The sequence below is a fragment of the Pongo pygmaeus genome, chromosome 23 (assembly GCF_028885625.2).
Source record: "Pongo pygmaeus isolate AG05252 chromosome 23, NHGRI_mPonPyg2-v2.0_pri, whole genome shotgun sequence".
Classification (NCBI taxonomy): Eukaryota; Metazoa; Chordata; class Mammalia; order Primates; family Hominidae; genus Pongo; species Pongo pygmaeus.
The window spans coordinates 28,318,639-28,342,798 of NC_085931.1; the positions used below are offsets into that span (position 1 = coordinate 28,318,639).

Sequence of the window (24,160 nt, forward strand, 5' to 3'; positions counted from 1 at the left end):
GACCATACTGACTCAGGTGACAAGCTGCGCTGGCAGGGACTACCAACTTTCTCCAGGGAGAGTGCTTCCGGCGGCCCCTCAGTGCCATTCCAGCCACAGCCACCTGTTCCCCCACTCGCCTATGTCACTCCTGACCTCCCTCTCCCTCGGCTCCTCCCACTTCAGGCCCCCGTCCTGAATACTGTAAGAAGTTTTGGAATCCAATTTAGAGTTCACTTTCCCCTGCAACAGATCCTCAACTAAGCATCATCTTTCAAATCATATCTTCCACCTAGACATCAAGGCAAAGGTTAAGAAAATAAAATGCAAGTAAACTTCCAATTAGATTTTTCAGACCTCCCTCATGCACAGAGAAAGAGTGAATTCGCCTTCTGTTGTGAGTTTGGACACAGCTCCCAAAATTCCATCTCAGCCTTTTGGGCCCTGCCTTTAATGTGCTATGTTATCAAAGAATGGTTAGAAAAGAACATTTTTGCCCGAATGTAAGTAATTTAAATAAAACCCAACTCACCACTCCTCAGTATCTCCTAACAATAAACTCACTTTACAGCACAGGAGGCTGCGGAGACCAACTACGGAAGGCACTGACGGCATCCAGGGCCAGCTCATGGCCCTCTCGGCATCTCAGCAGACCTAAATGATATCGGACGATGAGGCAGCCAACCCTGGCTCCACTCGAGAGCAGGGACTTGCTCAGCTGTGACATGGAGGAAACGCAGCTGGGGTTCCCAATTCCTCTGCTGGGTTTTCTCTTAGAAAGCACATGCCATCACCTGCCCTATTCTGTACTACTGAGGATAAGCAGTTTTCCAGGAGATCCTGCCAAGGTTTTGGTGAAAATTTCCAAAAACATTAATTTAAATGTAGAGAAAACACCAAGAAAATGTCCAGGAATACCTTCATCCAGGATTTAAAACAAACACAAACTCATAGTTCCAGACTATTTTCCTGGATAACATTCTCCTATTTAATGTAAAAGGCTCTACACCCCAACTCTCAGGCCTGACATACTCAGAATTCCCTCTCCCAAGGTCACGAGGAAACATGCTAGAAAAAAGTCAACTTGAGACAAATGTGACAATAGCAAACCCAAGAGCGCGGGTACCCTTGGGTGAGCCACCTACCACACAGCTTCAGCGAGTTTCAAACCAAATCAACAGTCTCCCTTTTAACTCTTTCTCAAATCCCCAGGAGTTACATAAATCATGCAATCAATCAGCACTGCCTGTTCAATGTTTTCCCAGAGCTACTACTCGAATGAGCAGAGATTTCCTGCCCTCATGAGCTAGGATTCCAGAGCACAGGCCTGAACTCTGGCTGGCTCAGGAGGAGGGGGAGGAAGGCCTGGAGAGACAGCACCCATCCTGGCCCTGGCAGTTCCTTTACCTGTTTCCACGGGGGGGTGGGGGCAGGGCGAACCTGCCCAGGCAGGCAGCAGGACGGCTGGCTGGCCCCACGCTCTTGTGTCAGCTGGGACACACAGGTCAAGTGTGGGTGGGGACAGGACATGGAGACAAAACAAAATAAAAATACATTAAGGTGGGAAAAGAACAGAAAGAACTCACAGGCAACAGCCCCATATCCGTGAACTGTGGGGAAGAGGGGGATTCTTTCTTAGAAAGTTACACTTCTAAAGCAAAGCTAACAGCCTCCCCCAAACCAAAAGCAAATGTAAAAGAACAGAAAAAGGAAAACAGAAGCTGTAATACGCATCATCTCTTTTCCAAGCTACATGTTCTCTGAGTCTAAACCACTAATTCTGATTTGGAAAACTAATATTCCCATCCAAAATGAGGAAAGCAACCTTCTCTTAGAGGCAACCTTCCTCTAATGGACAGCATTCCAGCCTTCCCAAGGCAGGGGCACCTGGGGCTGCCAGAGCCTCCAGACAACCACAACTGTTTATCAATGAATATCATCACCTTTTCAGCCACAGCATGAAAAGACTGGCATGCAAAGACTAGATGTGGGAGGTAGTTAATTATGGCCAGACTCCAAGCAAAGCTGCTCCCACCCATCTGGTCCATAGGAAGAATGGCTGATGGGCATGGAAAAGATGGAGAGAGAGAAGGGACATTCAGAGAAGCAGCCCTGCCCTCCGGCTGCTCTCTCCAGTTATCATGGAGACTTATGAGACACTTTCAGTGCGAATCTCCAAAATCCCAGCCCCGCCTCTTGTAAGAAGTCAGAGCGACTTTTAGACAAGCAAGGGGAGAGACACACCCTAACCAAGACACCCCAAGCCACAAGCTGCTGCCATGCACTCGCATGCATGGCGTGTGGGAGTGCTGCTTAGCACTCAATGCTCATATTCCTAGGAAAATATCCCGAGAGACAGCTGCAACACACAAAAGAAGCTTTATCATAAGAACGTTTATCCAAAGATGAGAAACAACTTGAACATCCAACGCTAGAGCAACAGCTAAGAGAAGCCTGATGCCCACACATTCCAGAAGGTGCTTGTAAAGAGTCAGGAACAACATGGGAATGCCTATGGTTAAATGAAAAAAGGAGAATCGAAAAGTATATGTTAAGAATGACCTCATCTACAAAAACAAGAATACACTGAAAAAAACACCAGAAAGAAGGGCAGGAAAATATTAATTAATAGAATTACAGGTGGCTTAATTACCTTTACTGTACTTTTCAGCATTTTCCTCAGTAAGTGTGTACTTCTCTAGAATTTAAATATGTCTGCAAACGTGTACAGATGTACACAGGTATATGAATACAGATTTTTTTAGATCCCTCTGCTGATTCTTGTCAGTGGACACCTCAGGCCTGAACGCTGAGGACGGAGCAACCCTCAGAGCCTGAAGCAAGCATATACAGGGCTCTTCTTTGCCGCAGTCAGGCAAGGGAAAGCCAGATGCCAGCCCATGAACCCCGGGGTCTGTGACACAGCCCATCTCAATGGACGGAAAAGATCCTCCCTTCTTGTGTGACCTGACCAGATCGGTGTGGGCAGGGCACAGGTTGGGTTTACCTGTCTCCGTATGCCGATGGACTGTGCGGGCGCATTCTCTTCAAATTTGGCCAGCAGCTGGGTCGCCATGTACTTCACTTTGTTCTGGTTCCCAACGGCAACATCCATCCTCCTGTCTGTCAGAGTGCTCACCAGGGTCGCTCTTTCTCCTCTGTGGCCCCGAGGAGCTTCCTCCTGGTCAATGCCAACCCCAAAGAGCCCAGCGCTGTGACAGGAGGCTCTCCCCATGCCCCTCCCTCACAGAAGTGCACCCGGGACCTGGCATGGGGGCTGGTGGTCTGGCTCAGCTCTCAAGGTTCCCGTGTCCACATGGAGACAGCAAGCCTGGAGCTAGGGCCGTATAAAGAGTACTGGGACCTGTGCTGGTACTGCCACATTCCAGGAAGCCACTGCCCTCGAACACATGTGTGATCCAAAGAAACAAGGAGGCCCCGGTGCACATGTGTGCATCCCTGGTGTGCTCTGGAAAATTAAACAAAGGCAAACATCCACAGAAAAAACCAGAGAGGCCAGGCATGGTGGCTCACACCTGTAATCCCAGGACTTTGGGAGGCCAAGATGGGTGGATCGCTTGAAGCCAGGAGTTTGAAACCAGCCTGGACAACACGGTAAAACCCCATCTCTACTAAAAAATTAGAACAATTTGGCTGGGTGTGGTGGCTCATGCCTATAATCCCAGCACTTTGGGAGGCCAAGGTGGGCGGATCACTTGAGGTCAGGAGTTCGAGACCAGCCTGGCCAGCATGGTGAAACTCCGTCTCTACTAAAAATACAAAAATTAGCAGGACATGGTGATGCACACCTGTAATCCCAGCTACTTGGGAGGCTGAGGCATGAGAATCGCTTGAACCCTGGAGGTGGAGGTTGCAGTGAGCCGAGATTGCACTACTGCACTCAGGCTCAGCCTGGGTAACAGAGCCAGACTCTGTCTCAAAAAAAAAAAAAAAAAAAAAAATTACAAAAATTAGCTGGGTGTGGTGGCACATGCCTGTAATCCCAGCTACTTGGAAGGCCTAGGCAGGAGAATTGCTTGAACCCAAATCCAGGAAGCGGAGGTTGCAGTGAGCCCAGATCGCACCACTATACTCCAGCCTGGGCAATGGAGCAAGACTCTGTCTCAAAAAAAAAATAAAAAGAAAAGAAAAACAAGAAAAGAAAAAGCCCAACAGAAATCCTCATAAAGGATGAATATGAAAAGACCTAGCAATACCAATGTGGAAATGAAGAATTTTAACCAAAAAGGGCTATTCCACATGACCATTCTAGCAATTCCCCAAGTGAATCTCACCTCCTCTGATTGACTGGTCTTTCTCCTCTTCCCAGCACCATCCAGGTCCTTTTCCTTTTTATCCTGTACCAAGGGAGGAGGGAAACTGCATTATTCTAGCCACACATACCTTGCCATTAGCTTTGCAGCCAATCAAGAGACTCTTCCACATACCTTGGGAGAACGCTTCCGAGAGATGGTCTGGCCAAGTTTGCTTAGAAAGGAGATAGGGGATCTGGTGCTGGCTATCAGGACTGCTTTCTCCTCGGCATTTAGGTCCAAGGTGTCTGGGAACAGAAACCAGTGATGTTCAAGCACAGCCCTTGAGGGCGCCGCAAAATCCTGACCAAAACCACTCTCCCTCATGGATGGTTCGCAGAGCCTCAGAAGGCTCTAAAGGTTCACCAGCTTCATGACAAGCATGTGGTCTCAGTAGGAAACGCCACGGAGGAAATGCATACTTGGGTATGGACACTGAGCCTTCTTTTGTTCATCCACATAAACAAAAATGACTCTTCTTCCCAATCTACTTCAGTTACCAAAACCTGCACTTTTGCTTTTCAAAAGTTGGAAGCTGGCTGTGATTGTTAGTTACAGCAGAGTGCTGAAGGCTCGTTTTTGTGATAAAAATTTCAGGACAGAGACAGAGGGAGGGAGAGAGAAAAGCAGAGAGGCGATGAACTCAGGGTTCCTGGTTTTAGTGTATGCAGATGTCACGCTCTGAGCTGCACACAGATAGGGGTGGCACTGAATGGGTATGTCGGTGTTAGAGCTGTGGCTTTCTGTTGTAAGAATGGCATGGCTAACCAGGAAAAGCCACAGATCCTTACAAGAATATATGGGCTAGAAAGCACTGGAGAGTGGTAACACAAGCTTTTTGGATTTCAATGTTTCATTAGTAACAACAGCAATTTTTAAAATAGTCATTAATTCATAGTAAATCACTAACATTTATTAAGTACTTCCACTGGCCAAACATCCTTCTTGGCACATCACAATGTAATTATACATATTATCCCCATTTTACACCCGTTACCCCGTTTTACAAGATAGGTTGACGGAAAGTGAGACACAGGAAAATTCAGTAACTTGCCTAAGGCCAAGTGGAAGCCCGGGATACTGTAAATCCAGGTCAGACCCCACAGCCAACACTCTAGCCTCATACTACACTTACTCTAAGGGACAACTAATGACAACAGGAATATTTTTTGTAGCAGTATGAGAGCCTGAGGCAGCAAGCTGAGAGCCAAGCAAAGATTTTTGGGAAGTGCTAAGAAGTAGGAGTAGAAAGAAGCCAGAGAAGGTACAGTGACAGGAGAAAGAAGGGGGACAAGAGTGTTTCAGGATCACAGACATGGAGGAGACAAAAGAATTCCAAGAAAAGGGACATCGTTCTCTGGCGCTCAACAATGCAGAAAAGCAAGTGCATGAGAGATGGGAACTGAGAAAAGAGTATGAGGTGGGAATCCTCCTCACTGGGGAACAGCCGCAGTAGCGCGGTACGAACAGAAGCCGGATTATAACCTGCTACAAAGTTTGGGCCGTGCAGAAGCAGAGGCCACAAGCATAAACCACTTCTTCAAAAAGGCTGGCTCTGAGAGCACGAGCACCAGAAGGTGGTGGTCACGGAAAAAGACTTGGTACAGGAACGATTTCTGCATTTTTATAAATGCAGTGAGAAAGAAAGGAGGGGTTGAGAACATACTACTAGAGAAGGGAGAAATAATGAAGCAAAGCTCCAGAGATTTCCCTGACAGCTAACTGGTAAAAACACAGAGTAACTTTGTGTTTGGTGGCACTGCTGCGGGACAGTTGGGAGGAAGGAAGGAACAGCCGGGCCACAGCACAGCAGCAGGGGGCTGCAAAGCAGCTCCTCCCAGGCCTTACCGCTAGAGGGGAGGGAGTCCTTAAACATCTCGTAGAACTGAGTCAGGTACATCACCATGGACAGCTTATCAGGCTCCCCCACGGAGGCCATTTCTTTGCCTGTCATGATGGGGGAAATGCCCAATTCCTTCTCAGCAATGTCAAAGGCCAGCTGGTTATTCTTCTCCACATTTTGCTCATCCAAAGAATCAAAATCTCTGAGAAACAGGACAAGGAAAATGTATCAAGATAGGTTGACTGTCCTTAAACAGAAACACAGTATCCTGGAGTCATCGTCCTTTCTCCGTTTTCAACTAAAATCCAGGGTGCTGTGCATCGCTGACATCTGAGAGCAAACCTGTCTTATCTCATCTCTTGTTCTTTTTCTTTTTACTGAGCAAAGGCAAAGCAACCTCAGGAAGTGATTAAAGGTCTACCCACCAAAGAAAAAAAAAGAGGGAAAGTCAAAAAATTACTCTCATTTTTCTAGTAACACAAATGTACTACTAAAATGTGAGCTCGAGAATAGGGACTGGCTGGGCACAGTGGTTCACACCTGTGATCCCAACACTTTGGAAGGGTGAGGCAGGAGAATTGCTTGAGCCCATGAGTTCAATTTAAATTAAAAATTTAATTCAAATTAAAAATTAGCTAGGCATGGCGGCATATGCCTACAGTCCTAGCTACTTGGGAGGCTGAGGCAGGAGAATCAGTTGAGCCCACAAGTTCAAGGTTGCAATGAACTATGACTGTGCCACTGCCCTGTATCCTGGGAAATAGGGCAGGACCTGTCTCTAAAAATAAAAATAGAAAATAATAGGAACTGTCTTTAATATATCTTGATCCTTGTGTATGGCCCATCCACATTAAACTAATGTCAAAACATAATACATCTCCTATTTGGATCAGATTGCTCCTACAGGCCAGGGACTATCACGCACCATGGCCCTTAGACCTGACGAGCTGTTAAGGTACTAAATCAGCTCTGATCAACCTTAGCCTTCTCCTGGAGGGGAAATTCCAAAATCCTCCTCAAAAAATTTTTCCATTGCTAAGTTTCCTATTTAGATTAATGGTCATTTCCTACTGGGTTTAAGCCTCTTGCTTTTCAGAAGACCGACCGCATTCTTCTTTACATGACTTCAGGTTAACCCAGCAGCCCTTATTCTGCATTAACCTAGGACCCCACAGCATTTTCCATTTTCTCAAACTCCTCCTCACCGTAGGTTCAGCCTCTGAACTATGACCTCACTGCTGCTGAACGGTGCTGCACTATCCCTGTGCTGCTTTGCCTTCCTAGAAGACGGTCCCCTAACCTTCTCCAGGTGCCCCTCAACCCCCACCCGCTAGGCTCCCTCAACCACTTCTGCCTGTTCCCTCTGGAACAGAGCTGACTCACCCGCCCGTCCTCTGACACTGATCACTATCTTTCCCAAGCTGCTCTTCCTTGCCCCACCCACTTTCTTTGGCAGGAGTGAATAAGCCCTATTTTAACTTACTTGCTATCAACTTCTGGGTGAGCTAAGTGACAGGAGCACCAGAGGTCACTTACCTCCATCCAAGCACACCAGAAATCCCCATTTGTAATCCACACTGCACAAGGCTATTTTTACCAGCTCTTGCCTCGTCAGTTTATAACCATCATATAAATAGCAACTATATCTTGTAGGATTCCTTAAGCAATCATTAAACAAAACAAACAGAAATTGGCCCCTTAAGTGGACCTAATGATGAAAAGGACGGGAAACCAAAATAACGCAACATGCTCTGCTTCTGAATCCTTCTGTTTGGCTTCCGTGGTAACAAATGCCGATGGGGGAACCTGGGTGTGCTGGTCCCCGTAGCTGACCTGGGGTCACCCTAGAGCTCTGATTCTGTAGACAGGTGAGTGGAGAATGGCCAAAGGAGATGTCACTGGGATAGGTGGGTAGGACAACAGAGTATGTCTGTAAAAAATGCAGTCTTTAACACAGAGAAAATACCAATGAACCATCATAAATTGGTCAAGTGTTCATGATGTTTTGCTTTGTTAGTAGTGACACATTTGCCTTGAGCTGGCCAAATGTTCTAGCCAGGTTTCCCTTGTGACCCATAAAATTTGAGAGATAGCTGGCCGAAATGAAGAGTTCAATTGGCGCCAATAAACAGTTTTCCTTTGTGGGAAGCTAACAGGCCCAGGTGGGTGTCAAAACCAGTTTTTGACTTATGAGTGTTATGATTTTTAAAACTCAGCTATAGGAGCACAAAAAAAAATTGGAAAAAAATAAAAATAAAAATCATTCCTGGGTTGAACTATATAATACATGACATACAGAGTTTCAAATACAGTGAAATCAAAATCACTGCCTTTTAGAGAAAGTATCTTACTATGTACCTCATTCTTGGAAAAAGGACAAAATGTTACTTGATAGCAGAGTGGTCTGAGATCCTTGGGGAATATAAAAAAAACACAAAGTTTGATCACAACTTACATCAGGTCAGGGCGGTATCTATGGATAATTGCACAAAGGGCCAAGCCACTTTTCCAGGACATGGTGAGATCTGTCACGTTTACGCCTGCATAGCCATCTGTCTGCCTCTGGCACCAACCCAGCAGTTTGCTTGAACGAGCTACAGACTCTAAAACAACAAAACACATTATTATTGGAGGTGTGGTCACCTGGTAACGCTGACAGAGAATCCTCTTTGCAGGAGACATTTCCACTTTGAAAAATTACTGAGGGCAGGGACAAAACAGTCAACACTAGTTTCCATGCAAAGAAAACAGTGAGGAATAAGGTTATGCAAATGGTATCACGACAGTGAATTCTAAGAAAAGAAACTACTAGTTTATCCAGACTCTAAGGTCAACGTCCACCCCCCAGCACCCTGAGGGACCACAGCCTGACAGCCACAACCCGCTGTCCCCACGGCACTGAGGTGGAGGAGCGCCACCTACTGTGTGGCCAGCCTGGCTTACAGCAGCTCTGAGTTCCCAGACAGTAGCTGGCACCTGGCTGAGGAAGCTTTCCCCCTCCAAAGTAACACTGGGAAAAGGAGAGGAGAAAAGGCTCCATTCTATAGGGTGGCACGTTCAACCCAAAGCACCCAGGCCTTGCCCTTGCACTTCCAAGGCACTGCATAACTTGCCAAGAGAAGAAGCCCTGCAGGGCTCCGCTGACAATGCTGGGGCCCCAGACCAGACAGTCCCCGAACAGAGCTTGGAACCTTGTACTATGAATTCTCAACCCTGAAAAACTGAATAGGCAAACACATGTGCTGGGATGCTTTTTACAGTTCACTGAAACGTCTTCTAAAACCTGAACAGCCTCTTTAAAAATCCTATTATTAATCACATCAGAAGAGCTCTGATATAGGCCATTCAAGAGAATCTATGAACTATTTATATCCAAGAAAGTCTGTTCCCTTACCAAGGGCAACTGAAGTTTGTACTAAGTCATTTAGTAATTTGTGAACATAAGCTAAAAACCAAGCAAGTATCATGAAAATCCTGTTTCATTTAGGTTTTTCACTGTGAAAATGTATTCTGCGATAACACATAAAACCACTTTCTGATGCCATCTCTTGGCTCAGAAATGAGCTTTTACTCAGATCTGTCTCCTATGTGTATATCCAACCATCCAATATGTAATAGGCAACTTCAATATTCCATGCTCTAAAATAAAAACAGTGAATAAAGATACACTCTCTGCTTTCAAAGAGAAGATGCTCCAGTGGAGAAAAATGCAAATGTTTCCGACTGCCTGATGGTCCTCACATCCACCCTGGCATCCCAATGGCATGTCAAATTCACAATGTCCAAATGACTCAAACCTCTCAACCCTCTCAGCCCTCCCTCTGCCTTGCCTACACTGATGTAGCACCATCTACAAACACCTACCTCTTGCCCCACAAGGCGAACAACTGCCCCTGCCCATCGACTTCACCTCCTTACCATTCTCTCTCACATAACCAACAATGGCAATGACCATCCACTGCAGGCCCAGCACTCATGATCACAATATGAGGTAGACACTGCTGCCCCCACTTCACAGACAAGGAAACCGAAGTTCAGAGCTATTCAATCACCTCTTCGAGGCCGCACAATTCACCAGTGGCAAAGCTTGGCCTGGGACGCAGTTGCACCTGGCCCAAAGTCTGAGGTCTCCTCCACTGCCTCCTCCCTTCTTCATCCCCAGCATCAGGCCCAGATCTGGGCCTCCACCACCTTCAGCCTGACTATGGCGAGGTCTTTCTACCTGGTCTCCCTGCCTCTGGTACTTCCCTCCTCCATCCCCTCTCATGTGTGGCTGACCAGGTGTGCTCATGTCATTCTCTTTCAAAAAAGTCTTCAGGGCCTTCAATACATACAAAATCTGGAGTGGTCCTCACCTGTCACTGAATCCTGGCAACGTTGCAGGACCCAGCCAAAGACTTCTTCCACAAAGTCTTCTCCCAAAACTTTAGCTCTCACACTCTCTCCCTCTCTACCCTCTGCCCAGCGTCTGTATCTGGTTTCTCTCCGTGCTCTCATAACACCTCAGGCCAAGGTAATTCTGTGTGGTAGAGACCTGTCTTGTGCATTGCAGGATGTTTAGCAGCATCCCTGGCTCCTGCCCACTCAAGGCCAGGAGTACCCACTCCCAATCATGACAATCAAAAATGTCCCCAGAGAACTACCAAGTATCCCCTGGAGGGCAAAATCACCCCGGGTTGAGAGCCACAGTCTCAGACAGTACTTCAGCCACTGCCTCAGACCACACCTTATGGCTCGGTGAATGAGTACAGACTTCTCTGAAGGGGCTGCCTGCATTTTAAAAAGCCACCACCAGAACTCACCATTGCGAGTCAATTTGGGGGTGGTTCGGGAATTCACCAGGCTCTCCATTTCCAGGTGAATATCTTTTGTTTCGCCAGTATCATATAAATGGCGCACCTGGCAGAAATTTACAAAGTCAAACAGAAAGAAAATCAAATATCAAGTAACAAATTCCTACCTAAGAGTAGAATGGCTGAAAGGAAAGTCTGGGATAGAAGGCTGGGCAAAGTTCAGACAGAAGTTAGGATGATGACCTTTAAATCTTTTATGAAATAAGGTGGGGTTAGAGAAAAACAAACACATTTTAACTGTGGGACTTTGTGCTAGAAATTAGCTACACAGGGCCGGGTGCGGTGGCTCACACCTATAATCTCTATACTTCGGGAGGCCGAGGCCAGCAGATCGCTTAAGGCCAGGAGTTTGAGACCAGTCTGGGACACATAGGGAGGCCTCGTCTCTACAAAAAATTTAAAAATTAGCTGTAGTCCCAGCTACTTGGGAGGCTGAAGTGGGAGGATCCCTTGAGACCAGGAGTCAAAGCTTCAGTGAGCTGAGATAGTGCCACCACACCCCAGAGAGCCTGGGCAACAAAGCAAGACTCTGTCTCAAAAAAAAAAAAAAGAAAAAAGAGAAAAAATTAGTTACTCGGCCGTGGAGGTCCCTCTAAGAGTCTCGGTTGGACTACTAATAATGCTGCCTCTTAACAGAAGGCCTAAAGGTATAAACTTCAAGTAGAGGTGAACAGAAAATTACACTAGGGGCCGGGCACGGTGGGCAGATCACGAGGTCAGGAGTTCAAGACCAGCCTGACCAACACAGTGAAACCCCATCTCTACTAAAAATACAAAAATTAGCCAGGCATGGTGGTGGGTGCCTGTAATCCCAGCTACTTGGGAGGCTGAGGCAGGAGAATCGCTTGAACCCAGGAAGTGGAGGCTGCAGTGAGCCAAGATCGTGCCACTGCACTCCAGCCTGGGTGACAAGAGCGAGATTCCATCTCAAAAAAAAAAAAAAAAAAAAAAATTGCACTAGAACAAATTCTTTCAAGTGAACAATCTCTTTTGTCCTCACAATCATCCTGTGAGTAGTCAGGGATTATTACTCCCATTTTTCAGGTAAAGAAATTGAGGTTCAGACAATGTAAGTCATACATGACTGGCAGCGACAACACAGACGGAAGTTACCTCTCCTCACTAAGGGGCAAGTGCTCTTACCTACAATAAGAATTTGAATTAGGAGACGTGGCATAAAGGCCTGGATTCTTATCACGTTTGATTTTCTCTAAGTCATTTAACAACTCTATGCCTTAGCTCTCAATCTGTTGATGGAAAATAGTATCTACTTCTACCAATTCAGAGAGACATCTACCTGGATGACTAAAAAAGTATCCTTGTATGTGTGGTATTAATAGGTGCACGCATCTCAACAGATCAGAATTCTCATCAGTCCTGCAGATGGGCCCAGATGTAAATACTGACAAGAAGGTCTTACCTGGCTTGGCCGGAGGAAGTTGACATTGATATTGGGATACCGAGTGACGGGGTCGATACTGTACTGGCTGAAGTTCTTACTCACATTCTCAGGGGTGGTCTGAGGCAGCAACCTGTAAATACTTTCCCTGCAATAACACAACAATATACTCAAGAGTCAGGACCAGCACCGTGAATATTTCCCTCTCGTTTCATGATTGTTCTGACAGCCCAGCAAGTCACCTGACATGCCTGACAAATCCTCATCCTTGACCAGTCTTCTTGAGTCCTATATCAGCCCCTGCTCCCCACACCCACTCGCGGTGATCCCACGGGAACCGACTGGGTAAGAGCCGAAGACAGAGAGCAGGCACAAAACCATGAGCACCCACAGATGCTGCCTCCAACTCAAAAGGCCACACATTTACTCTTTTATTTTTTCAAGCAACCCAATATTTACTTCAATTTTAAAGAAAATTGAATAGTGAAATTGAATAGTGAAAAAGAATTATCACTATATTTAGTCAGAATACCTTAAATAAGAGACAAAATAAAATGATATCAACTCCCAATTTCATCTGGGAAATCTTGTCCCTCTAATTCTTCTGGTCAAGGCATTAGTTCTTTATCAGAAAGCAAATCACAGGATTTTTATTGCATTTGCAAAAATCTGCTTCAAAATATCCCATTTAGGGGTTTGAGAAACATTTATAAGCAGTTTGGCGTTTTCCTCTGAATTCAAAGCTACTTTTAATTTCTTCTCTGTCAGTAAGAAATTTATCTTGGAAAGGAGTAAGAGAAGACTTAGTCCAGGAGACTCATCTTTAGGTTTCTATGATTTTATGAAATCCTATCTTGCCTTTCCTCTTTTCCACATGAAAACATCTTTAATTAAGAAGGCAGAGAGAGAAGAAGGAAGAACTTGCACTCTGCCTGAAGAGTAAACCACTCCTTCTTCCCAGTTTTTTCATGAAAGGAACCCCGGGTTACTTCCCATTACCTTTCTGCCAGCACTTCCAAAGGGCTTGTTCCTAGAGACCAACTTCGGACCATCCAGGCAGAGTCCATAGCAGCTAGAAAGCCCCGGGCTATTCCTGTTCCCATTGGCCAGAAAGGCTGTAAATAAGATATAAAACAAATAATTAAAATACCTTTCAAAATGGGAAAAATAAACTAAGGAACAAAGAGTTTGCTGTTGACAGTAGTGTTTGGCAACTGTTTCAATAACAAACTGCTCTGCTTCCCAGATTGGCAAGGAGCAAGTCAAAAAAGGGGCAGAATTTCCATTCATACTTAATAGGCCTGGGCTCCCAGCAGCCTGTAGCCCTCCCCTACTTCCTGGTGTGACTCCTGCAGGGAGTTTACCTGTGCTGTACAACACTGCAGACGCTCATTCCAAGACCCAGGATGCCCAGATTCACTCCTAATTATTCCTGTCCCTACCACAGAGCGCTGCCATGCTTAGCACTCACCTCTAGGAGGCTGTCCCCGACCAGAGCCACTAGTAACTGGTGTCCGTTCTGCTCCCGCACCAAGGCGGCATTCTCGGAGGCATACATACAAGTGAAGTCAAACATGGCCACATCGGGCTGCCCATAGTGATTGATGGCAAAATCCAGAGATGGCAGCTGCTGCTGGGTAGAGAAGTCTGCCGCCTCCCTGGCATAGCTGAGCAGAGCCTCCTGGTCCACGTTTTCTCGGGAAAGCAGGAGCTCTGTGTCGGCATAGTCCTGTCTCCAGAGAAAGAGGAGGGTAGGGATGGAGAAGCCCTGGCACTCGGCCAGAACCATGTTACACAATCCAGGGCCACAGCTTCTCCTTCCCCCTAAAGTGACTCCACTTTCCAAAACCAAAACTATTATACCATTAAAATGGGCGGGGGGAAAGGCAGCCAGGCACAATGGCCCACACCTGTAATCCCAGCACTTTCGGAGGCTGAGGTGGGCAGATCACTTGAGGACATGACTTCGAGACCAGCCTGGTCAACATGGTGAAACCCCATCTCTACTAAAAATACAAAAATCAGCCAGCCATGGTGGCGTGTGCCAGTAACCCCAGCTACTCGGGAAGCTGAGGCAGGAGAATTGCTTGAGCCCAGGAGGCAGAGGTTGCAGTGAGCCGAGATAGCACCACTGCACTCCAGCCTAGGTGACAGAGTGAGACTCCGTCTCAAAAAAAAAAAAAAAAAAAGAGGGGTTTGGGGGGTGGATTATTCCCGAGAGAACACAGACCTTGCTGCCTAAACACACAGTCATGGCTTTTCCATTTGCTTGGAACAATGACTACTTCTTTGATCTTATCCAGTGTGCCTCAGGGTTGTTCTGAGTATCACATACATGACAGTACTTTGTGAACTGAAAGGGCATTTCATTATCTTCTGGGTAGTAAATGGCTTTTGTCAAATAGGACCACATGAAACACTCAGCCTCGCGTAACTCGTGACACCCAAAGGAAGAACCCAAAAAAGCCTGAGTGCCAAAAAGACATGGAGGTGGGAGCAACGGTAGTCCAGGAGGCTGGGAAGGAACATGTTGAAAATGGAGCAGAGGTTTTCAAAATAGTAAGTAAGACTCGAAAGCCTCCATAGAAACCCACAAAGAAGAACAAAGGACTGAAAAACTCCTTTTCTGTTTTGGAGATTCCTGGCACACTGAGCCAAGTCTTTATTCTCTGAAAGTGGGGCCTACGGTTTCTAAGTGGCCGTGATGGTCCTTTCAGCCACCACTACAAGATGTTAAAGCCAAAACACAAACACTCAGGTTGGTCCTAGAAAGACTGTTTGCTCAACACTGAGTAGCCACATGGGTTTACTATTTAACAGCATACACTGAAGGCATGGCCCCTGCCCTCTTAAAAAAAAAAAAAAAAAAAAAATGAAGGCAAAGTAAACCAGGTCTCTTGGCATTCTAGACTGCTCCTATCAAATTTTGACTGACAACCACAGTTCTGCCTGCGTGGCAGATTTAAATCTTCACCTTGTCCCAAGGCGTACGAACTGCTTCACTGGCTATTTCTTACTGACGGCAATGTAACCCTGATGTAGTCCCAGATAACTAGCAAGGCAATTTTAGAAAGCACCTAACCAGATACATCTTGCTTATGCTTTTGGGAAAGCAGGCTGTATAAACAGCTTTGTCCTGGTTCTCCCTGAAAGCACACAGGATGGCTGTGCTGAGAAACACACGCAAGGTTCCTGGGTAGAAAGAGGGGGCTCTCTGCTACCGGCACATGCTCGTCAGCTCACTCCCCTCTCTGCTGTCAGATAAGGTAGTACTGTAGCTCAGACTAAAGTGACTGCATTCACATCACCCTGCAAAGACAAAGGACTCCCTGAAATTCAGCTGTGAGTCTCTTGTGGGAACTGCACAGGCCTGAATCAGCACAACTGGTGTCTCTGCTTCTGTTTTTCTCATCGCATGGGGACAGTGATTCTCACGTTGAGAACAATGAGACCAGCCAAGACTTAAAAACCTCTCCCTCAGGGACCAGCCACGTGGTGGTCTTCTGACTTCATATTTCAGGCCATCATCTCAGGACACACCATGCAGTCACCTAGAAACAGGCTGAACTGGACCTGGCTAGGATGGAGCTCAGACCTGTTCTGTGGTCATATAGAGGCCTAAGTGTAGCCTGATCCTGTTAGTGCTGCCTGGACCTCTGAAAACCGTTATCTGCAGTGACACCAGAATCTTCATCAGGCTCCCATACACACTAATTATTGCTTCCTGGTCAAACTCCTTTCCCTCTATCACTCCCCCTCCCAAAAGATAACCTTCAACCAACCAATCATCAGTCAGATATGGAATTCACAATAACCACAAACCAAATCACCTAAAATTAAACTGAGTATTTATGCATGAAATGCTGTCTGAAACCTGCTTTGCAAGAATCCAGTGGTGAAAAAGGAGTGCACTGAAATAGTACTGACAGAACACTGGCCATGTGCTGAGAACTGTGAAAGCTAGACGGTAGGTATGTGAGGGTTCATTATACTATTCTCCCCCCATTTTTATTTACATTTGAAATTAGCCATAGTAAGAGTTGTTCACGCTAAACTGGAAAACATCAGGGGTTACCAGAAGATGCATCCAGTGCTCATTTTCATTCCCTTGCAGGAAAAACCCATCAGACAATTCTTTCTCTTGGTGATATTAACCACTTCAATAAGAAAGAGTTTTGAAGGAAATCCGTGGCTCACATGTAGTATCACTCCTTTGTCCAGCAAACTCTGCTTTTTGGCTGTCATAACGAAATAGTGTGTGTCATCTTTGTAGTAAACGATGTTCTCCAAGTCAATACCTGGGGCCAGAAGACAAACGTGTGCATGTAAGTTTGCTGAGATGAAGGTGCATCAGGGCAGGCTGAAAGGTTACACACGGGCCTACAGAGACAAGGGCCTGAGACTCCAGGCAGGGAAAGGTGTCTAAGCCCAGATTCTCACGTCCTGTATTATCAGTTCATGGAAATACAGGGAGCTTTGTTTCTCTGTATTCACTCACCCCAAACAATCCTAAAAACAATGACTGATAGTAAACACAACTGGAGGTACGGGAATAAAAACAAAACAAGCAAAAAAAAAAAAGAGGCTAACCTCTAAAGAGGGCTTGGATTAGTTATCGGGTTAAGCCTCTCGGGACAGTCATCAAGGAAGCTGGAGGAATCTCCTAGATTCTTAAGAACAGGATAGACAACTTGACGCCTGGAAGCAGAGAGTGAACTACTGACTTTTTAATTAATCTAAAAAATAGATGTAATGGAAAGAAATCAAGTTCTAGAAAACAAGAGAATGAAGGCACATTTAGCAAAATATCTAAGTTGATCTATTCAAAACCTACCATACAACAATCTCACTGCTATCTGACACATGGTTTGCCTTCAAGCCTGAGCTGGAACTCAGGAAGAAGACTACATACTTAAAAGGCCTAAAGTCAGCTTCCCAAGCAAACCAGGGAGCCACCGGCCAGCAGCTACACCATGCAGCATGCCTCAGCATCACAGCACAGGGCAGGCATTGGGAAGAACTAGTGGAGGCAGAATGAATGCTTTAAAACAAATAAACAAACAAACAAATAAAACCTCAGCCTGGGTGTGGTGGCTCACGCTTGTAATCCCAGCACTTTGGGAGGCTGAGGCAAGTGGAGCCCAGGAGTTTGGGAGCAGCCTGGGCAACATGGCAAAACTCCGTCTCTACAAATAATACGAAAAATTAGCCAGGCGTGGTGGTGCTTGCCTGTAGTCCCAGCTACTCAGGAGGCTGAGATGGGAGGATCACTTGAGCCCAGGAGTTCGAGGCTGCAGTGAGCCGAGATCACGCCACTGAACTCCAGCCTGGGCAACAGAGCGAGACCTTGTCTCAAACAAAAAACAAAACCCAGAGCGGCCCAGTCACTGTGAGGAGGTTAAGAATAAGAGAGGAGGCGACAAGTTCTGTAGGAAGCATTGCACTAGGAAGAAGGAACAGGAGTGAAAAGAGCAGGAGGGGCAGACAGTGCAGGAGGGACACCGACGGCCACTCACCCCACCAATCCCCCAAGAAAAAGCCACCAGGGACTATTTAAGTTTCTATCCTAGGGCTCCGGAGACATCAACACCAACCTGTGGCTTCCCTCAGTTCCTGGAAAAATTTTTGGTTGAATATAAAAGCCACACCACTGATCTCTTCCACTTTAGCTTCTGCTGTTGTATTTCGGTTGATAAAATTTGCTGTGATGGCGATGGCCAGTTTGCCACGGAATTCTTTCCGACGAAACCCTGGAGGGAAATAAATTTTCAGAGGTGATAATCATTGGCTAGAGAAGGAAGATCACTTCAAATGAAAGTGGGGGTGCTGATAAAGACATCAGGGAAAGTCGGGGATGAGAACTGATGGGAAAGTTAGGGCAGCTCTTCTGCAGATGAAAATAAGGCATTTACCTACCCAAGAATATGAAAATTCAGGAAAGAAGTCAAAGTCTCCATTAACAAACAATTTGAAATGTGACTGGTCAGAATATTACTCAGTACTAGAGATTCCTCTTTAAAAAAGGGATGCGTGGGGGGAGCACCTGCTTATTAATATGTAGATTAAGTCCTACAGGTGCCAGCCACTCAAGGTATGGCTGGTCTCCTAGTGCCCCAGCAAGAGTGCCCTGTAAGCAGCAGCCTGGGCCAGGTAAGGTGGTTCATGCCTGTAATCCCAACATCTTGGGAGGCCAAGGCAAGCGGAGTGCTTGAGCCAAGGAGTTCGAGACCAGCCTGTGCAACATGGTGAAAACCCAATCTACAAAAAATACAAAAACTAGCTGGGTATGGTGGCACACGCCTGTAGTACCAGCTACTCAGGAGGCTGAGATGGGAGGATCGCTTGAGACCAGGGAGATTGAGGCTGCAGTGAGTGTGATCATGATACTGCACTCCAGCCTGGGCAAAAGAACGAGACCCTGTCTCAAAAATAAAATAATTAAATAAAATAAAAGCAGCAGCCCAAGTGCTAGCTGGCTAGAGGACGGCGGGGCCTGCCATTCCATCAGGGCAGGAAGCATACATTCAGGCTCTCAAAAGGGTAGACGCTGGTCATGCACAGTCTCACCCCAGGGGTAGGATAGCATCAGCTTTCCCTCTGCTATGAGCCAGGCAGAGGAGCACAGACCAATACCTTCCAAGGTGTTCCTCCGACCATCCCCACCGATGATCACTTCAAATTCATACTCTGACACAGGATGAGTCTTGGGGTGCACCAGTGCCCGCCAGCCTATCCCTGTGGACCAAAACCAAATAAATGGGGGTCACCACCCAGACCACATTCACAGCCAGAACCATCTCTAGATACCCAGTCATGTGAACTGCACAAAACCCTAGGCCAAAAACACTATGTGCAGAAGCAGTGGAGACAGAGGCCGGGCACGGTGGCTCATGCCTCTAATCGCAGCACTATGGGAGGCAGAGGCTGGCAGACTACTTGAGGCCAGGAGTTCGAGACCACCCTGGCCAGCATGGTGAAACCCTGTCTCTACTAAAAATACAGAAATCAGCCAGGCATGGTGGCACATGCCTATAATCCCAGCTACTCTGGAGACCTAGGCAGGAGAATTGCTCAGAGGTCACAGTGAGCCAAGATTGAGCTACCGCACTCCAGGCTGGGCGACAGAGTGAGACTCTCGTCTAACAAAGAAAAAGCAGTGGGGACAAACCACAGAAGGAAAGAAGCCTTGCAGAGGGCTCACGAGGCTCTTCCCAACACATGTGCGCCTGCGACATCTAAGGCTGCATCCAGGCGAAGTCCCCAAAGGCACAGGCTTTGGCTAGCTCTGGAAGCAGCCCTCAGGGGCCTTTGGTTTGCTCCCTCAATCTCATCTTCCTCACCCATCAACAGCCTCTCACACCTTCTTCACTCCTCCAGTATAACTTACGTTCATTCTCTTGGTCCTCAGGAGGCTGTATAAGTCCTTGGAATTCCACATTGACATGGATCTCAATGCCTAGGATCAAGGCTACTTTCAAAAGTATTAGCTGGAGCTGACGGATACCTGGGAGAATACAGAGATGATGTTGGTGGGAACACATGGAGAAGGGGGTACCCATCCGTGCTGCAGCTCAGGCTCCCACCCCACCACCCACGCCCCCTTCATTCAGATTCCCAAAGCCTGCTGTAGGAGGAGACCTTCCAAAAGCCACGCTCTGTAACTTCTTCCTTTCTTAAAGGCAAATATAACCCAGTGGAAGAGTTGTTCTAGAGCAACACACACGACACTCCCACCTCTTGGGTTCAGTGTTTTAATCAATCAAAAGGTCGGAGACAACATGGGACTGTGGCCTACAGGAGATCCCTTTCCATCTTCCCAATTTGGGGCTGCCATATTGGCGGCATCTCCAATCCTGCTAAGAGGCAGATGTGCACCCACAGGGTGCAGCCCACGCTCAGATGCAGAGCTGCTGCATGACTTCCCCACCCACAGGCGTCTTTTTCAGCCCATTCCCTGGTTGATCATCACACATTCTTATAAGGCAAGGAAGGGAAATTGCAATCCAACCAGATCCTCCTACCATTCCCCCTCCCACTCCTGATCTATAGCTGTGGAAACTGAGGCCAGAATGACTGACAATCTTGCTTATTTTCATAGTGAGACTGATCGATTTATTGGACGTCCATGAGCACCTGCAGGCACCAGGCATGGTAGCGACTTAAGGTGCAGAGATAAAGATTTAGGCCCTGGTAGAAGACCCTCTCAACCCTAAGATGAATCTTGCCACAAATAAGGCAGACAAATCCACTGAGTTAATGACCCTTGGTCCTCTCTTAAGACCAAACTTAACTGGAGCCTGTGACTAATGTGCCAGGAGCAATGCAAATCCTCCTCACGTCCTCTTGGTAGTTCTCCCCAGTTTACCACAGCCACCACCCTTCTGAGTCCCATTCCCAAAGACTTGTTAAACTCTGCGCTAGCACAGTATTTTCGCAGAGAACTGTGGGTCCCAAGATGCTTTACAAACTATAGCCAGCAGATGGGCAGAGCGCTTCCTCTGCCAGTGGAATGTGGTCACTGCCAGCCAGCGTCTGATAAATTGGCACAGCCGCTGCAAACAGCAAAAGGTTCCATGACTGACTGTGTTTACAGGACACATCTGGAGAAGCTCAGAACAAAGGCTCTTTGATAAAGCTTTCCTGAAAGCATTAATGATAATCAATAAAAAGCTTTCAGTTTCATAACGCACACTGTCTGTTCTGAATTGCTTTTCTGGCCACTTACAGTCAAACACCGCTGATTGCATTAACTTGTATTCACACCCTGTAGGATCTCAGAAAAGCAAAGGCCCGGGCTGAGCTTAGAGGTGACAAAAGTATAGCAAGAGCTTGCAGACCGCACAAGAACCACCTAACCAGAGGAATGCCGTTATCCCCTTGCCATTAACGGCCAGGCCAGGGCTCTGCTCCTTCTGCAAGTGTGGCTTCCCCCAGGACTGTGTCCCCACAGCACTTTGTTCTTACATTAGTAGAGAATGTATCAGGTCACAGCACAGACAGCTGCATGCCTGTGTACTTCTGCCACTGCAAAAAGGACCACCAGAGGGTCTGGGCCCAAACTGGTCATCGTTTCCCCAGTGCCTGGCCCCAGTGCCCATCCCACAAACTGCAAGAGCTCAGTAAGAGTCCAAGACCTAACAGAAATCCTCAAGCCAAACCCCACATTTCACAGGTTATCGATACACTCACATTTAAGAGTTCTAAATTATAGAACCACCGCATAGCAGGTGTTTTTACTTCAAGATGAGCGCACTTACTACAAGAAAGACAGTAATGAGATAAGAAGAAATTGGGTGGCATATGAATTCCTCAGCTGATCTGCATGTCTGTTTCTATTGAACAAGCGTGCAAGGGGTAGGGTGGAATCTTACAGGAAAGCTAGTTTTACTTACTGATATGGTCGATGGCTCCGGCACAGAACTTGCCATAGAACTTCTTGGCACCCAGACCTCGTAGATCATGTATGGTGAATGGCCAGAGATGCAAGACGTTGTTGCGGGAGAAGGCATCTCGTTTCTCAATAACAACCACCTTGGCCCCCAGTAAGGATAAGTCGATGGCTGTACGGAGACCACAGGGGCCAGCCCCAATGATGAGACACTGAAAAACACAGCTGCTTTCAGGGCAGGTGGCACTTCCAACAAACAATTCTCAAGAAGTCTCATGATTGTATGATCATCACTCCCTAAAGCCCCGAAACAGGGCTATTCTCCCCACTGCCAAGAAACCTTCACAACTACGTGGGTCACAGCAGAGCACCTACCATGGCTTAAGAGAAGAGCTAGTGATCACCATGAATGGAGAAGACAGAACCATCAGTGCTAGACACAAGCTCGGCACCTGTTCACCTTGGACAGCCTGGAAGGCCCTTGATCTGCAGCATATTTAAGTGGCCATCATCTCAACAGACAATATGAAAATCAAATACAATCTTACATCAACAGCAGAGGACCATTTCGAACTTTTCTAGGTCAGGCAGATTTCTGTCCAAAGAGATACAGAGTACTACATACACACTCCAGGCAATCTCAAGCCTCCTGGAATGAGTCTACCACACACGATTCCCGGGAAGCAATTTTCAAGAGCCAAAGTTTTGTGTGCTGAAGAGAGTTCCAAAATTCCCATTTCTAGACTGAAAGTCCAGGAACATGATCTCGAAAATCCACATTCCAGAGAAGTACTGAGCAGGAGACTGGACACATATCTTAAGTAGTTTGCTCTGTGTGTGCAGAAGGAAAATGTGCAATGCTTTTGGCTTTGTTTTTGTTTTGTTCTTAGTAGAGGCCAGTACTCACTCATGAAAGTCATATCTTTACAGTTCTTGAATTTTGCTGATGAATATCTACCCAAATGCAAATCCACTGGGGGTGGGGCTCTAGGTATCCCCTATTGCACAAATTAAAGCTCATGAAAGAACATAACGTAGCCATGAAGTCATCTGCAAATTTGTGTCCCTGCTAGCTTGTTCCAAACTTCTCACATTAGGTGTTCTTCTAAGGAGGGAAGCAGGAAATGTACCCCTCCATATCCGCTTCCTTGCACCTACCCCGACAAAGGCAAGTGCATAACTCAGGTCTTTGCCTGGGCCTACCTGCTTCATGGAAACCCTATTTCTCCACATGGTGAAGAAAGCAATAGAAATACTTTGGTTCACAAAGTCCTTGCATATGAATCAAAACAGACCTTTGGAACATGGATGGGAAGAGGTTGGAAGCTTGTGGCAAATCCCAAGTTCACAAATAGTGTACCTTACCAGCTACTGAGTATGGAACTTTGGAAAGAGGACATGCCAAGAACCCCAAAGCCGTGTTCAGACAGGATACCAGCAGGGCTTGGCTACGTCCCTGCTAAGTGACCTGCCTCCTCCGAACCACATGAGGTTCAAAAGAGAGCTTCAGCAAAATAAAAAGTTCCCATGCCACTTGACTTTGGTTGTTCTTAAATACTTGAAACTTTGAATGTTCAACATGTAAATACATGAAATATGCTTAAAACAGGGTTTGGGTCATGCGAGTCAAACAAAAAGAGGTAAGACATCCACAAAATTTCAATGGGGTTGAAGCTTGATTTCCTATGCTAGGTTGCGGCTAGACTTTGCCTGGTTCTCACTCAGCCTACCTCTAACTCAATCCTCCTCTTTGGCACCTGGATATGGTTGATGGCTCCGGCACAGAACTTGCCATAGAACTTCTTGGCACCCAGACCTCGTAGATCATGTATGGTGAATGGCCAGAGATGCAAGACGTTGTTGCAGGAGAAGGCATCTCGTCAGTGACCCCAGGGCCCAAGAGGAGCAAAGCTTACCTTTGTGTTAGTGCACGCTTTTCCCTTTTTGTAGTCTTTGTGACTGCCCCGTTTGTCCAACTTTGCCCAGAGGGCTTTGGCTTTCCAGTAGTTAAGCTTGGACTTGAGCTTGTGATAGAAGGAGCGGTAGTCCTTTGGCTTTAGTTCCAGGTGGTCACAGAGCTCCTGGAAGGCCTTGAGGGTTCCCTTGCAGGTGGTGGCCTGGACAAACCGGTCAAAGAGGACATGAGCTGGGTTCATGGTCTCATGCTTCCTCTCCTCCATGCTACCTCACTCTCAGCACTCCCCAGAAGGGGAGGTGGGATGGCTGTGGGTCCACCTGACACTGTCACGTTAATCTGACAAAAAGAAAGAAAAAGATGGTCAGCATTTCTCTGTCTACAAACATTCTCCAGGAGACATACTCCTCTTCAAAGCAGAGTTCTCAAGTGTTGCAGTCATCCATCCACAAGCGTGGACTGCACACCTG

At 46.7% G+C, this 24,160-nt stretch overlaps 1 protein-coding gene across 13 annotated transcripts in view; it reads right to left on the reverse strand.

Moving 5' to 3' along the window:
• The window catches only part of MICAL3 (microtubule associated monooxygenase, calponin and LIM domain containing 3), a 234,570-nt gene that overhangs the window by 94,108 nt on the left and 116,302 nt on the right, over window positions 1–24,160 (reverse strand). For 10 of the 13 annotated variants that reach the window (XM_063662754.1, XM_063662758.1, XM_063662756.1 and 7 more), the window contains exons 2-17: window positions 23,692–24,029; window positions 21,780–21,987; window positions 19,775–19,891; window positions 19,021–19,122; window positions 17,982–18,137; window positions 16,585–16,685; window positions 13,859–14,116; window positions 13,387–13,502; window positions 12,409–12,535; window positions 10,938–11,034; window positions 8,591–8,738; window positions 6,141–6,337; window positions 4,428–4,540; window positions 4,275–4,337; window positions 2,987–3,160; window positions 1,387–1,470 (exon numbers count right to left, since the gene is read on the reverse strand). In XM_063662754.1, coding sequence (XP_063518824.1) covers window positions 1,387–1,470; window positions 2,987–3,160; window positions 4,275–4,337; window positions 4,428–4,540; window positions 6,141–6,337; window positions 8,591–8,738; window positions 10,938–11,034; window positions 12,409–12,535; window positions 13,387–13,502; window positions 13,859–14,116; window positions 16,585–16,685; window positions 17,982–18,137; window positions 19,021–19,122; window positions 19,775–19,891; window positions 21,780–21,987; window positions 23,692–23,955 — 2,325 coding nt within the window. In that variant the 5' untranslated portion in view covers window positions 23,956–24,029. The remainder of the gene's footprint in view (window positions 1–1,386; window positions 1,471–2,986; window positions 3,161–4,274; window positions 4,338–4,427; window positions 4,541–6,140; window positions 6,338–8,590; window positions 8,739–10,937; window positions 11,035–12,408; window positions 12,536–13,386; window positions 13,503–13,858; window positions 14,117–16,584; window positions 16,686–17,981; window positions 18,138–19,020; window positions 19,123–19,774; window positions 19,892–21,779; window positions 21,988–23,691; window positions 24,030–24,160) is intronic. The other 3 variants (XM_054470576.2, XM_063662760.1, XM_054470577.2) reach the window with 1 other exon arrangement.